The sequence below is a fragment of the Dissoconium aciculare genome, assembly GCF_010015565.1.
Source record: "Dissoconium aciculare CBS 342.82 unplaced genomic scaffold K489scaffold_6, whole genome shotgun sequence".
In the NCBI taxonomy this organism is placed as follows: Eukaryota; Fungi; Ascomycota; class Dothideomycetes; order Mycosphaerellales; family Dissoconiaceae; genus Dissoconium; species Dissoconium aciculare.
The window spans coordinates 1,479,280-1,492,994 of record NW_022984956.1 but is presented as its reverse complement, the minus strand read 5'-3'; the positions used below and the strand labels follow the sequence as shown (position 1 = coordinate 1,492,994).

The window sequence follows — 13,715 nt, the reverse complement described above, 5'->3', positions numbered from 1 at the left end:
TGTCCTATTGTTTCCTACTCATTTCTACGTGACCATCGGCTCCCCCGGCTCGGGCGTCGTCGCAATCACCACCGCCTCCACATCCGATCCCACAACCTTCCTCTTCTTCGTGGAGAAATTCCCCCTCGCCTCCACGCCTCCCTCCAACGGAATAACCCTCCTCGCCGTGAATACAAATCCCTCCGCGCCGCCCCGCGACGTCATCAAAGGATGCGTCCTGCCCGGCAAACACTGCCAATTCCTCACGCGGCTGGTCTGCAAATGCGGCCCGAGCAACAATCGCGGATCCAACGGGAAATCCTGCGCATCGGGGATCTCCCCTTTGATCAGATGCGCTATGTACGCGGCGCGCCGCTCTTTCGAGTAGAAATCCATCAGCCGCACGAGCGGCTCGGCGGTCGGGCTGTAGACGACGATGGTCCCGCCGCCGCGGATCAGCGGGAGCGCGTGGCGGAAGACGGCGGAGAGCTCGAGGTGCGTGGCGATGACCAGGCCGTCGAAGGTTCCTTCTTGTCGGGTGGAGTCGACGATGGCTCGGCAGCGTTCCCAGCGGCGCCGCTTTTTGAAGTAGGTGCCACGTTTGCCACTTTTCCAGGTTGAGAGGAGCGATTCGGAGATTATCTCGGGTTCTTGGTAGGTCGGGTCGTCTTCGGGGTGGAGGAGTTGGAGCCAGGAGAGGGGTTTGAGATGATTGTGGAGTGGGTGTTCGAGCTCTTCGGTGCCCGAACCTGGGTTGCTGGTGTCGTAGCCGAAATATTTTAGGAGAGAGACGTTGGGTTGGACGGCGGGGTGGATGAGGGTGATGGTGTTCGTTGAGGCGGGAATGGGAAAATCTCGGTGGACTTTCACGGGAGTGTCTGATATCTCCTGCCCGGCTGCAGCTTCTCCGCTCTCTGCGGTGTTTCCATTGGCAGCTGCGTCGGTCACGTTGGTTGTCTCAGAAATAGGGATTTCACGCTCACGCTCAGGCACATGTAGAATGTCCATCCTCTCTGCCAGCGCTGCAACGACGAGACCTCCAGTATCGTCAACCACAAGCCACTTGCCTCTGTCTGTAGCGGTGAGTGCTTGCTCTGAAGACAGACCGTCCAGGCCACTGTAATGCGCATTACTCCAAGCAGTAATCAGCCCGAGAGCTTCCTCGCGAATTTCCATAATCCGCGAGGCCTCTTTATCTATGAGGTGGTCTATCAAATGACTGAGATCCATAGGCAGTACAGTGAATCGCTTGAGGTACTTCTTATGTTTCCGCAGCATATATTTCGCTTTGGAAAATGCCGTCTTCTCATCGAGACCGGTGTGGTTGGCGAGAATCTTCTCAATGATTTCTTTGCCGTCAGTCGACTTTTTGAGCTCTTCGATATCAGCTTGAGTCAAGACTTGTCGGCCGGCGTGATCGATCGTCATCCGATTGTCCTTGGACACCGTCTTTGCGTCTGTGACGGTCAAGTCATGACCTTCGGGTAGGCCATTTGAGGCACCTGTCGTATCTGCGTCTGTTGAGTCATCGATCGTATCGGCATCGTCTAAACCTGCTTCCGCGTTGAGTTCTGCAGGCGAGACAATCCGTAACCGAGAATACGATTCTCCGCTTTGCTTCTCGAGAAATTCATATGTGTAGTAGTACGGACGACCGATCAACGAGCTTGCTGGGAATGAGCCGATCTTGCCGGCATCGATGATCCTGTGCCATTCTCAGCATTTTTCGTGGCTTTGCAGGATTATTCATCGCATTCTGCCGCCATTGGATGTCAATGGTTGCTTCATTTGGCAGACGAGACCTACGAGTTCAATTTTATCTGGACCAATTTCAGCGTCTCGTTTGGAAGTCGTAGGAAGACATATGCATCTGGTCGAATCTCGCCGCGATTGGCACTCATTTTGGAGGTGATTAATGCGGGAAGGAGGTACTGTAATATACAACAAAAATACCCAACGAAGATCCGCAAATTTCCCAAGTCAGGAAATACGTAGGTGCAGCAACCGCGTCTGGGGCTGCATCGGGTTCATGGCCCGTGCGTAGAGCAGTCTGCATAAATTTCGCATTGGTTTGCTCTTGTTATCGCTTATCATCAACATTACGCCAACCGCGCTCGAACCACGCCCTGGGATTTACTTTGAAGATTGCATTGATATATGATAGTCTGCATAGCATAAATTATGAACATAAAAGGAGGCATCGAGATAATATCGTTTGGATCTCCGGCAGCACGCCGAAGAAAAGATGCCGCACAAAAATGACTCCCATCTTTTGGCGACCTGCCTTGCTCGTGTCGTGCTTCTGATTTTCCTGTGAATCATGAGTTTGGAATGCCAGATAGTGACAAGTCACGCCGACAGACCACAAATGCCACATAAGAGGTAAAATCCCGAAATTTCGGTAACATGTCGCCTACTGCAACTGTTCCTTAGTTAGTGGTAAGTCGATGTTCCTTGGCTTCATCTTCACCCAGTAAGGTTCAGCTTCGCTCGTGAAACGATCGCTTGACGTCCAATGCGAAGGGCCGCCGACAATCTTCATCTCGTACCGGCGGAACAGAAATGCCGTGGCCACGTATAGCTCGGTCGTGGCGAGCGACTGGCCGATGCAATTCCGCACACCCTTGGAAAATATGACAAGATCACTCGCACTGGCTGTGCCCGTAATCCAGCGCTCAGGATTGAAAATTGCGGCGTCAGACCCCCAGATGTCTTCGCTCATATGCATGGTGTAGGCGGACATGCCGATGACAGTGCCAGCCGGCACGAGTTGGCCATCGACTACTAGGTTGGCATCGGAAGGAACGATGCGCGGAAGCCGCCCCGACACGGCGAGCCCACACCTCAAGGACTCAGAAATCACTGCACCAAGAACCGGCGCAGCCTGAAGGGCCGCGAGCGATGGCTCCTCGGGTGCCGCGGCGTCAAACATGGCATCAAGCTCTGTAATAAGCCGGGCAACTAGAGCTGGATCTTGCAAGAGAGACCACGTAGCGAAGGCCAAAGTGAATCCCGTTGTGTCCGAGCCGCCCGCAATTAAAGTGCTAGCGTTAGACCTGATTTGCCACTCTGGCAGATCCTCAAGCGTAGCGATTACAGGGGTGTCGGTTTTGTCCACGCTTTTCAAGGACCGATAATTCTTGACTTCACGGGCGGACAGATCGGCAAATTTCTTGATCTTCTGGAGATTCTTGCTAAACGTGGCACCGATACCGATGGGAACGAGGTCTTGTAGCCATCGAATAGTAGGATGGTATGCGCGTAACCAGCTCGTCGTAGTCGAAGCGTCGAATGCCTCCAACAGTGGGGTGTTGAGATCATCGTCGCAGTTAGCGATGATGTCGCTCTGCCCAAAAACCAACTTGACGATCACATCAGCTGGAAAGCATCTACACCACTTGTACATATTGACGGGATGCTCGTAGCCTCGAGCCTCAACCTTTCGCGCGAGATCCTGTAAGGAGGCGATGATCGTGGGCTGTGCTTTAGCTACGGAATTTTGCGACATATATGGTGCAAATCTACGCCTAAGCATTTTATGCACAGCGGGATCTTCTGTAGTGAATAAACTTGAAGGGGATGGAAAGGTTTTGTAGAAATCGGGGTTCTTGAGGTATCGGTGGTTCGAGGTATAGATCGTTTTGTAGAGACGAGTGTCGGACAGGTGTAGCTCGTTAGGTGCGATACGAACGGCATGTGATCCTGTTGAGAGTCAGTGTGCACTTGTACTGTACTTTAGGTAAACTGACCATATCGCTCGTGCAGCCTCGCGATATCTTCTTCGGGATATCCCTTGACCGAGATGCCATAAAGCCAGCGGCGAGAAAGGGCAGCAGCCCTCGGTCCGGGGAATTTAGCCAAGGGATGGAAATGAAGTAGATAGACTACTCGAAGAAATATTATCGCAGTCAAGGCGAAGATTATGACAAGCATTTGTGTCAAGTCAATCGCATAAGCGGTAGGACGAAGCAGGTCGGGCACGGGAAAGAACATGGTGGTAGTATTGGACAGCAGTAGTGATGGACAATTGTAGTCGATTATAGTGGATCGAGCATGTGGCACATGAGAGTGATGTTCCGATCATTTTAGCATTGCAGAAGCTTTAAATATAGACATCCGATATTGAGCAGACTGACCCAAAGCACCGGCGATCTCATCGGACTTTCGGTGATTCTGCTCAAAAGAACGGGACTGGATCCGGCCCGGCACCGCCGTCGGATGCTGCTGACTCCCGGCTGCCGCCCGCGCTGGATCTCGGGAAGTTCTGGCCGACCTCGAGCGCGCCTAGGGCTACTTCAAGGACGCAGCCTGAGCTTTCGTCCATGCCCAGTGTGGAGGGCTCATCAGACCAGATTCATGTCGTTTTACCAAAGTTTTCAGGTCCATTGTGTCCGCAGAACCGGACTTTCCTCGACCGATGTGGTTCCAGCAATGATCATGAGTATGGCAACCGGCGAAAAGTGCTTGCCGAGCGTAGGAAGGCGGCTGTCGCAATACGTTGTTCTCGAGCCTCGTTGCAATTCGGGGCGGTGTCTCTCCGTCTCTCCGTCACTACACGATTCGCTTCAATAATGCAAGACCTCTCATCGGGGAGTGCAGGTCGATGCGAGGTTATGTATATTGTGCACGAGATTAAGTTCTGCTGAATTTGAGCATCGAAGTCGCGAAGCTCGGACATGGTTATTTACGCCTCAGGCCGAACTGGGGCTGCCACCGGGCTCGACAACATCGTCACGCTTCATATATTCACTCGCAATGCCATGCAACATTCGAGGTATACCATCACTTCTTGTTCATAATAGCAAAGATAAAACATAAGACATAAGTCCAGTATCCAGAGATATCGCTCATCGTTTCGCAAATGTCTTTGCGAACCTCACGATGGGGATGCCGTGACTTTCTTTCGTTGCGGCTGAACGCGCAGTCTTCATTACTTCTCAAGGGATCACACATTCAATACCGTTTCATGACGGAAATGAGACAGATGAAGAAAAATAAATATATGCAAAAGCTGGCTTTGAGGAAAGAAAGGCGAGCTCTCAAGGCAGGCTACAGGTCGTTCACGGGCAAAGAAATCAGGCGTCTCAACCGCAAACATGACGCAGAGTTTAGTCATCGAAAAGCAATGGAAGAAGCGGTTGCAAAATTGTACGCCCCTGAAGAAGGCGGCTCGAGTTCCGCCAGTGAATCCCAAAGGGACCTGACTCTCGATGCGCAGGCGGAAATGCTTGGTTTCAATGAGACCAAACCACGTGAACCGAAGAAGCCCACCAGAGCACAATTGCGTCAAGAGCAAGAGCTCCGAGACGCAGTTCGTGAAGAGAAAAAGCTGGAGCAACACCTCAAAAGAGCGATAAAACTTAACGATAAGTATCCAGCTCGAAAGACCGACGCCGATGGCATCGATTCGGCACCAACCTCAGAAGAAGTCATCCCCAATCGCCACTCGAATCCTAATGCAGCCGCAAAGAAATCGCAGCCGGGCAGTGCCACCCATGAGCCGGCCAAAGTAATCGCCACACAGCATGTGGGCCCAAATTCAAAAAGTGCTATCAATGGAAAATTGTCCCCCCCCGCGATCGCTACACAGCACGCAGACTCAAGTCCAAATACAGGTATTGTGAAGGAGAAGTCCGCTCAAATGAATTTGCGTGAATCGAAAATATTAGCTAGAGCGAACAGAAGCCAAGAGGGGAGACCAGCTACAGCAAGCGGGCGGGAAGAGGAAAGGCCAGATGGGAAGATAGCTGAAGAGAGAGGCCCGGAAAGCAGCGAGTCAATATCCAAGGAAGTCTTCGCGAAGTACCAAACCCCTGTCCAGCAAGCCGCCGTTCGGCAACCGCCAATAATCGTCTCAGCCGTGACAGAGACGCACGAGAGCCACATTCCAAAGCCAGCCCCCACGAAGGTCGTCTTTTCCGGAATCCAGCCAACTGGTATTCCGCATCTGGGGAATTACTTGGGCGCGCTCCGTGGTTGGACTAAACTCCAAGATGAAGCAGATGCCAATACAAGGCTGATATTCTCATTGGTGGACCTGCATGCCATCACCATTCAACAAGACCCCAAACAGTTGCGGCAATGGAGAAGGGAATCCTTCGCAATGCTTGCGGCGATCGGACTGGATATACAGAAATCCACCATATTCCATCAGAGCGATGTTCCCGCTCACTCGGAGCTGATGTGGATTCTCTCATGTCAAGCGTCGATGGGATACTTGGGACGCATGACTCAGTGGAAGGACAAGACCCAGAACGAGGCTGCCGACAGCGGCAAGCTCAAGTTGGGCCTCTTCTCATATCCAGTCCTACAAGCTGCCGATATTCTAGTGCATGGAACCACCCATGTTCCAGTTGGCGAGGATCAGTCTCAACACCTCGAATTCGCCCGCGAACTCGCCAACGGCTTCAACCATCTCGCCAAGAAACCCATCCTCATCCCTCCCACCACCATCATCAGTCCCGCAAAACGCGTCCGATCTCTGACCGACCCATCCCTCAAAATGTCCAAAAGCTTCCCGAACCCCAAATCCCGCATTCTCCTCACCGACGACGAGGCCACCATCGGTGCTAAAATTCGCTCTGCAGTGACCGATTCGCAAACAGGCGTCACATACGATCCAGACACACGTCCGGGGGTCAGCAATCTCGTCGATCTCCTGTACTATGCGGATCCCGAGTTCCAGCCTGTCGAAGATGAACATGCCGCTAAGGTCGCCCTCGCGGCGGACATACAGAACTTGTCCATGAAGGATTTCAAGACCCGCGTGGCGGATGTCTTGGACGCGATGATCTGTCCGATCCGCGAGAGATATGCTGCGGCGATGGCGAAGTCGAAGGAGGAAGTCGAGACGGATGCACAGGTCGGAGCGGCGAAGGCTAGGCAGAGCGCGGATGTGGTGTTGAAGAAGGTCAAGAGGGCGATTGGGCTTTGTTGATGAGGCGGAAATATAGGCTTTTTCATATAAAGGGAAGACGGGAGTATCTTGCATTGTAGATGTATTACATAATTTTCTGTGTAAATCACTAACGTCAAACACCAGAGCGCGGTCCACCCCACGGCGTGGTCCACGAATTACGTGTCTACCACCTTTAACACTGATTATCTCAACCAATACTTAATAGATTGCTTTGAGACTTAAATGTGTTATATAACAATACTATTCAATCTACTGTACAGTGTTTGAAGGTGTGAGCAAAGGAACCACACTTGCTACACCGACTAGCACGCTTTGGAGCCCTTGGCATCTGCTCCCTTATTTGTGCTTCAACCTCCTCTTGCTCAACTATCCCTTGGATCTGAGAGGCTGACAGGGCAGGATCTAATGTGATTGCTTTCCTCTTCCTGGATTTGCGTTCATGCATTGCTTTGTTAGCATCTTGTAAAGCAAAAACCTGAGACTGAAGTAGAGCAGCAGAAGCAGCCATTTCTTGGGCTCCTTTAGAAAGCTGGTTTAATGCCTCAAAAATAGGTGATGGAGAGCTACTTTGGTGCCTTTCTAGCCTCTTCTTGATCAATGTAGCCTGTTGATCGACTTCTTGAGTAGTCTTTGGGGTCTTTGCATACCAGGAGCTATGTGAGGCGGGCCTGTCTGGAGATGAAAATGATGGATCAAGCTTTGATAACACAGCCTCAGGGTTAAACGGATGTAGGCCAGAGCCTCTAAACCCTGCCTGGATGTTCTGAGGTGTGATTGATTGAAAGTATGCAGCTTTGAATGCATCCATGAAGGTGCTCTTGTTGATATGGAAGATATGGTTGCGGATCAAGTTCTGATTCTGTTTTGAGAAGGCCTGCTTTAAAGGACCAAAGCAGGCAACATCAAGAGGCTGGAGCATATGAGATGAATGTGGAGGCATCCAGAGAAGCACAATGTTATGATCCATGCAGAAAGAGGTAAACTCTGTTGTAGTATGGCTCCCATGATTGTCTAGAATCAACAATCTTTTGCTGCTAACAGTCTTCATTCTTGTATGATACTCAAAGTGCTGGATCCATTGCAGTCCAATCTCGTCATTTGTCCAGCCTTGAGAGCTTGCTGCAAACATCCATGTCTGCGGAAAGTCTTCTCCGAGCCATGAATAGTTGATAGTCTTGCCTTTAAAGATAAGAAGTGGTGGTATAGCTGAACCATCTGCACACGCTCCTTGGATGACTGTGACCCATTCGGTATTTGAGGGCTTTATCTGCTTTGGTCTGCCAGTCCTGTCCGACGATGTAACAACTCTGGAGGTTGAGATCTGGCCTAATTGAAAGCCTGTTTCATCAAAGTTGTACATGTCTTCTGGTAAGATACCATGCTTGTTGATAGTGTTCTTTACAAGCTCAAACCAAGCCTGAATCACTGCCGGAGTTTCACAGAGCTTTCTCTGACATTCATAGGTCCTGCCAGTCCGTACTATAAGCGATGGATTGCGTGAAATGAACCTGCTAGGCCAATGCCGGCCAACATCAGGTTTTCCCCTGGCTTTGCATATAGAGTTGGCCATAGATCGTATAATATCAAGCGTAGGCGACAGCCCTTCGGCATCCTGCTTCAGTATGCTATTAAGAAGGATCTCCTCCTCGATTGGAGTGAGATTGCTATTCTGTGGCATATAGTCCTCTCGAGCAGGACTTCCTTTCAATCTCCGAAGCAGCGTTGATTTTGAGACACCGTAGGTTTTTGCAGCAGCATTTACAGATCCTATGTCACCTGATCTGAAAGCTGATATTGCAAGCAGTACACTCCCTTCGTTTGAGCTCTTTTGGACGCGTTTTGATGGTGCCATCGCGTGTTGAAGTTGTTGTTGTTATGGACACGTAATTCGTGGACCACGCCGTGGGGTGGACCGCGCTCTGGTGTTTGACGTTAAATTTCCTCCGTATTATACAGGTCTCTCAAAGAATTCGAGTTTGAAGCCGTTGACATTAGAACACCGGAAACGGTTCTTCAGAAATAAATGGAAGGGTGGTGGTGCATGTATTTTATCTGCGAGTCGCATCCCAATGACTCGCCCTGCCGCGCGGAGTTCCAGCTCCGAGAAACTCTCACAAATTTTGGTTGCCGAGGTCGCTTCTCCACAACGACACCCCGCTAGCGCGCCTCGATCGCAAACCAACGGCAGACGCTGGCATTGTCATCTTCACTTGAATTGTCGATGTACCGCATCCGCTTTCGGATTGTCATATTGAAGTCAGTGGAGAGATTCAAATCAGGGTCCCCTGGCATACAGCAGTATTGGAGATTGGAATGCGGTAATTTGTTGGAAAGGAAACGCCGACCAGTTCAGCAGCAGCAGCGCTTCTTCGTCCAAGAACGTGCCTCGAAGGCGAAGAACAGCCTGTTTATTTTCACCGACTACAACACGACGACAGCTTCAACAACGACGGCAACACGAAACCGAAAACAAGTCTGAAGTAAACCCAGCCAGTGAAGAAAACGATCCAGAACAAATCCAAGCACCGTCAAAAGAAATCGACTTCCCACCATGGCCGTCGACGACTCCCTCCAATCCGTCCTCCGCATCCCCTGGATCGCGTCCCTCGTCGCGGCGCCCGACATCGTCGCGGGGATCCCCGGCTGCCGCTTCCCCAAGTCCAGCACGGAGGACAGCCTGCTCGCGCAAACGCTCAAAACGGGCGACGCGCTCTCCACCTGCCTGTACTTCTACCGCAACCCGGCCGCCGCGTCCTCGGACCCCGGGTCGCCGATCCCGGAGATCTCGACCGTGTTCACGCTGGGGTCGGCGATGAACGGCCACCCGCACATCCTGCACGGCGGGATGCTGGCGACGCTGCTGGACGAGAGCATGGGCGTGTACGTGTCGACGAACGAGAAGCGGGAGCGTTTCGCGCGCACGGGCGACGAACAAGACAGGGCGGGCAAGGGCCAGGCCCCGAAGTTCACGGCCGAGTTGAAGGTCACGTATTTGAAACCGCTGCGGACGCCCGGCACCGTGGTTGTCGCGGTGAGGCTTGTGCGGAAGGAGGGCAGGAAGGAGTGGATGGTTGCGGAGGCCAGGCAGTTGCAGGGTGAGAGTGTGGTGCTGGTGGCGAGGGGCGAGGGATTGTTTATTGAGGCGAGGGGGAGTAAGATTTGATGGAACGAACGAACGATTGTGTGTGGAGAGGTGATTTTCCTTCGGTCTTCGATCTTCGATTTTTTCGATTTCTTTTCTTTTTTCTTTTTTCCCTTTTCCAAGGGTCAGATGCGCCCGAGGATTTGTTTTGTGCGATTTTTCCCACCGCCAAACATCTTCTCCGTTCTCGACGTTTGGAGAAAACGAGTTCATACAGATCATCACGGTTGAGAAAAGAGAATATGAGGGCACGGGAGGGAACCGACGGGTTTTTCTGTCACATGTGAGATATTTCTTCCTGGGCCGCGAATTCTCTTACAATAGGATATGGGCGGTTGTGATGGGAGAATGGCAGAAGAAGGCGAGAGCGGAGAGTGAGATCTCGTCTTTTCGTTTCGTCCCCAGTCCAAAATGTTTCAATTTTCATCAAGGAGATTCGTTATTGCGTTTCTTTGTCTTAAAAGGAATCTATACTCTCCGATCCTTCATGGCAGAGAAAAAGAAAGAAACAAGTACAACCCTCTCATAAAGGTCTCACGTCCGGTATCGCACCGGCGAGATGTTCACGGTTTAATTCCGCCGCGTGGACCTCCGTCTCGGGAGAGTCATTTTCCGAGTTCACAGCTGCTGCGCCGCGCTCGAAGAGTCGAATCCAGAAGTTGGGAGGGTCCATTGGTCGGTGGCCATTGTGGGTGGAGGGGTAGATGTCGTTGAAGAAATACCAAACTGTACATGGCAGAGAAGGGAAAAGAAGGGTTAGTAGATGTTTCCGATGGATGCTAAGATGACCCATTACGGAGCAGCAGAAATAAGGAGGAGGAGAAGAATAAGAAGAAGGAGAAGGAGAAAAAAATGGAGGGATAACTCACCATGTCCGACCGCAATCCCACAAAGCTCATCCTTCGGCCAATGTCCATGAATTACCACATTAAACGCCACCAAGACCCACGGCAACCAGGGGGCTTTGAACGTCATGACCCCCAAGAAACTCAGGCGTGTATCTGGATTTCTACGACTCCAGATATACACCAATGTACTGCTCAGCGTAGTTCCCAGAAACGCCTGGCTGAATATCGGTGCGATGAAGAGGAGTGATAACGCGGTATAGGCGAGGAGCCAGGTGAAATGTGCGACGGAAGCGGCGGATTCCTCGAGCATGCGCGCGTAGCGCTGGATGAAGAAGATGTGGAAGAGGAGGTTTAGGGAGAGAGGGCCGAAGTAGATGAAGGTGGTTAGGAGGCGCCAGAACTGGTTGTTGCACAATGGTTAGTTTGGGATGAGTCTCTCGTGTGAAGTCATTTTCGGTATCCTGTTCTCGTGCTCTGAAATGAGCGTCGTTCTGCGATATTCTTCTTCATTCCTTCTTCCCTTCCTATTCCCTCCCAATGTATTCCTTTCCCTACACAATAGAGGGTTAAAACTCACCTGTTGTTTATGCCATACCGCGCGCCAACTGTAGAACAGTTGAAAAGGCGTGAGGATCTGACATTGAACCAGGACGCCGGTGACGATGGTCGCGGTGGTCCACAGGCGGGTGCAGATGGGCATTTCGAAGAACCACTGTTCGAGAGGGAACTGTCCCATTGCGCCACCGAGTCCTCCGTCAGCTCCGCCGCCGCCGCCTAATATGGCAGCCATGTCTTGCTTGTGACTCCTCTTATCTGCTCTTTCTCGCTTGGGGATGCTGGACAGATGAACGGAGGGTGGAGATGTAGGGTGAACCGATATCGTCGAGGAAGAGGGTCTCGGTTGTTCGCGAAGATCGCACTAAGTGAATAGGCGACGGTGATGGTGATGTGTTGTCGGACGACGATTAGGTGGGTGTGAGATCGCGTGGATGTGCAGATGGGGGATTTGAGGCCGCGGCGCAGTTGGGGTGACTTATCAGTCGTTGGTGACGACAGCGGGAGTCGGGGAGGAATAAGTAATGAGTAATGAGTGACTTGTCCTGATTGAAATCCTGCTCTGCTGCCGTGTGTCTTGTTGTTATTGTTGTTGTTGTTACATGGACTATACCATCACCATACTATTTACAGGAACTGCCGAGAGACTCGACGTCGGACATGATACGACGACGACGACGACGACGTAATGGCGGGACATTTCACCATCCTGTACTAAGAATACATAATAATACATTTATACAGCTGTACACTTTGGGATAATAATACATTTATACAACTGTACACTTTGGTGGACATGCGACACTCACCCGCCGACGTTGGCCCAATGCGGTTTAGAGGGGACGATCCACGGTTCGTCGAGGCTGTCAACCCTATTTTGTCATGTTAATCTGCAGGGACGGGAAGGGCAAACAAGTATGGCATGACATATGCGTTTCATCTGCAGTATCGCGTCTCATCCGTTCTTTCATGCGGCGAATCATCATTTCAGCCCCGCATGAGCCTTCTGCCTCAGGTTACAGAACCCGGAAGGCAACCCTAACGATGGACGTGGCTGGGGAGGGATTCATAAACAATGAATGTTTATGCCCGCAACGCGCGCCCGTGTCGCAATGCCTTGCATATTTCATCATCTCTGGGAAACCACGGTCGGACCTGGCACCTGCGACGGGAGAAACAAATTCCTGCGATAACCACCAACAAAAACATACGATACTACCTCAATGGGAACAGGCGCGACGATCACAATTGGAATAATCCCTCTACCTTGAATAAATAAAACAAGAGACCCTCCCGAAACGCAGCGAACACCATCTCGCGCGCGCCCGTGACGCCGAATCCCATCCATCATCACTCGACACGCGCCGAACTGCCTACTGCGACAATAACTCTCTCCCTCACGTACAATCAACACGCGCACATATACAACATCTTGCGCCCAACCCGCGCGACCAAAACCCAACACAGGTGAACATATCCAAGAAAGGAAAAAACAATGGTGAAGCCCTCTCGCGGCAACCGGCCCTCCTTTGCGCCGCGCTCGAGTTTCGCCAGCAACAGCCAAGAGACACCCCGATCACAACAACAACCACAACAACAACAGACTTCCACTCCGAACCGGACGAGAGGAGGGTCCTCTGGCGCGGGGAGAGGGAGAGGTGGGAAGACAATTCCGGGCGGGAAGACGGTGAGGAAAAGCACGGCTGGACGGGCTAGTGATGGTACGTTCCTTTTTCTTCCATTTCTTCATCTTTCTGAGGGATTTGGAGGACGGTGAGGGTCAGAGTGGGATCCGGGCGGAATGCGATTGGTGGGAGGAGAAGAAGAGCGAGGGAAACGCGAGGGAAAGAGTAGGATTGTTGGAAGAATCACGAGGTGGACTACAGATGAGAGGAATAGATATACGGCAGAAATCCACAGAACTGCGCCCAAAAGAAAAAAAACAGGCAGAAAGATTCCTGCTTTCAACAGGTGAAAACAAAACGGAGAGATCGCATGGGAGGAAATTGCAAAGACGCACACCGTGGAAGGGAATCGCAACTTCTTTGGGAGAGATCCTCTACGGCACATACACTGACCACTCTCTTCTCATCACCACAGTCTCAAGTCCAACCCGGAAAAAGACGCGCTACAAACCCGGCACCGTCGCCCTGCGCGAGATCCGGAAATACCAGAAATCCACCGATCTCCTCTTACTCCGACTACCCTTTTCGCGACTGGTAAGATCCATTCCCTCTCTATCTCTATCTCTCTCTCTCTCTCTCTCTCTCTC

At 51.6% G+C, this 13,715-nt stretch overlaps 6 protein-coding genes across 6 annotated transcripts in view; 3 read left to right on the top strand and 3 right to left on the bottom strand.

The window, feature by feature from the left end:
* Positions 1–24: 24 nt before the first annotated feature.
* On the bottom strand, positions 25–1,880 carry K489DRAFT_388903 (uncharacterized protein; the record flags this gene model as incomplete). The annotated part of the gene is made up of 2 exons (XM_033606457.1): positions 25–1,684; positions 1,786–1,880. 2 exons carry the CDS (start codon positions 1,878–1,880, stop codon positions 25–27), a joined length of 1,755 nt encoding a protein of 584 aa, XP_033460165.1.
* Positions 1,881–2,144: 264 nt separating this feature from the next.
* On the bottom strand, positions 2,145–3,996 carry K489DRAFT_380530 (cytochrome P450). Its single transcript, XM_033604904.1, has 2 exons — positions 3,729–3,996; positions 2,145–3,681 (listed from the first exon to the last, which is right to left on the bottom strand). The coding sequence occupies exons 1-2, from the start codon at positions 3,970–3,972 to the stop codon at positions 2,393–2,395; spliced, it is 1,533 nt and encodes a 510-aa protein (XP_033460164.1). The 5' UTR covers positions 3,973–3,996; the 3' UTR covers positions 2,145–2,392.
* A 728-nt stretch (positions 3,997–4,724) lies between these two features.
* Positions 4,725–7,083, top strand: K489DRAFT_380528 (tryptophanyl-tRNA synthetase). Its single transcript, XM_033604903.1, has one exon. The coding sequence runs from the start codon at positions 4,841–4,843 to the stop codon at positions 6,914–6,916; it is 2,076 nt and encodes a 691-aa protein (XP_033460163.1). The 5' UTR covers positions 4,725–4,840; the 3' UTR covers positions 6,917–7,083.
* Positions 7,084–9,140: 2,057 nt separating this feature from the next.
* Positions 9,141–10,480, top strand: K489DRAFT_380526 (uncharacterized protein). Its single transcript, XM_033604902.1, has one exon. The coding sequence runs from the start codon at positions 9,450–9,452 to the stop codon at positions 10,059–10,061; it is 612 nt and encodes a 203-aa protein (XP_033460162.1). The 5' UTR covers positions 9,141–9,449; the 3' UTR covers positions 10,062–10,480.
* Positions 10,481–10,563: 83 nt separating this feature from the next.
* K489DRAFT_319459 (DER1-domain-containing protein) lies at positions 10,564–11,624 on the bottom strand (the record flags this gene model as incomplete). Its single annotated transcript, XM_033601391.1, has 3 exons — positions 10,564–10,766; positions 10,910–11,288; positions 11,466–11,624. The coding sequence occupies 3 exons, from the start codon at positions 11,622–11,624 to the stop codon at positions 10,564–10,566; spliced, it is 741 nt and encodes a 246-aa protein (XP_033460161.1).
* A 945-nt stretch (positions 11,625–12,569) lies between these two features.
* Positions 12,570–13,715, top strand: part of K489DRAFT_380521 (histone-fold-containing protein) — a 1,878-nt gene continuing 732 nt past the window's right edge. Inside the window, exons 1-2 of the mRNA XM_033604901.1 lie at positions 12,570–13,164; positions 13,544–13,662. Of these exons, the coding sequence (XP_033460160.1) occupies positions 12,939–13,164; positions 13,544–13,662 (345 nt within the window). The 5' untranslated portion in view covers positions 12,570–12,938. The remainder of the gene's footprint in view (positions 13,165–13,543; positions 13,663–13,715) is intronic.

Excerpts from the sequence above, each read along its gene's own strand:
- K489DRAFT_380530 (XM_033604904.1), bottom strand. The coding sequence starts at position 3,972 with ATGTTCTTTCCCGTGCCCGACCTGCTTCGTCCTACCGCTTATGCGATT. Across the intron at positions 3,682-3,728 it reads GAGGCTGCACGAGCGATATG|GATCACATGCCGTTCGTATC; the intron begins GTCAGTTTACCT and ends GACTCTCAACAG.
- K489DRAFT_380528 (XM_033604903.1), top strand. The coding sequence starts at position 4,841 with ATGTCTTTGCGAACCTCACGATGGGGATGCCGTGACTTTCTTTCGTTG.
- K489DRAFT_380526 (XM_033604902.1), top strand. The coding sequence starts at position 9,450 with ATGGCCGTCGACGACTCCCTCCAATCCGTCCTCCGCATCCCCTGGATC.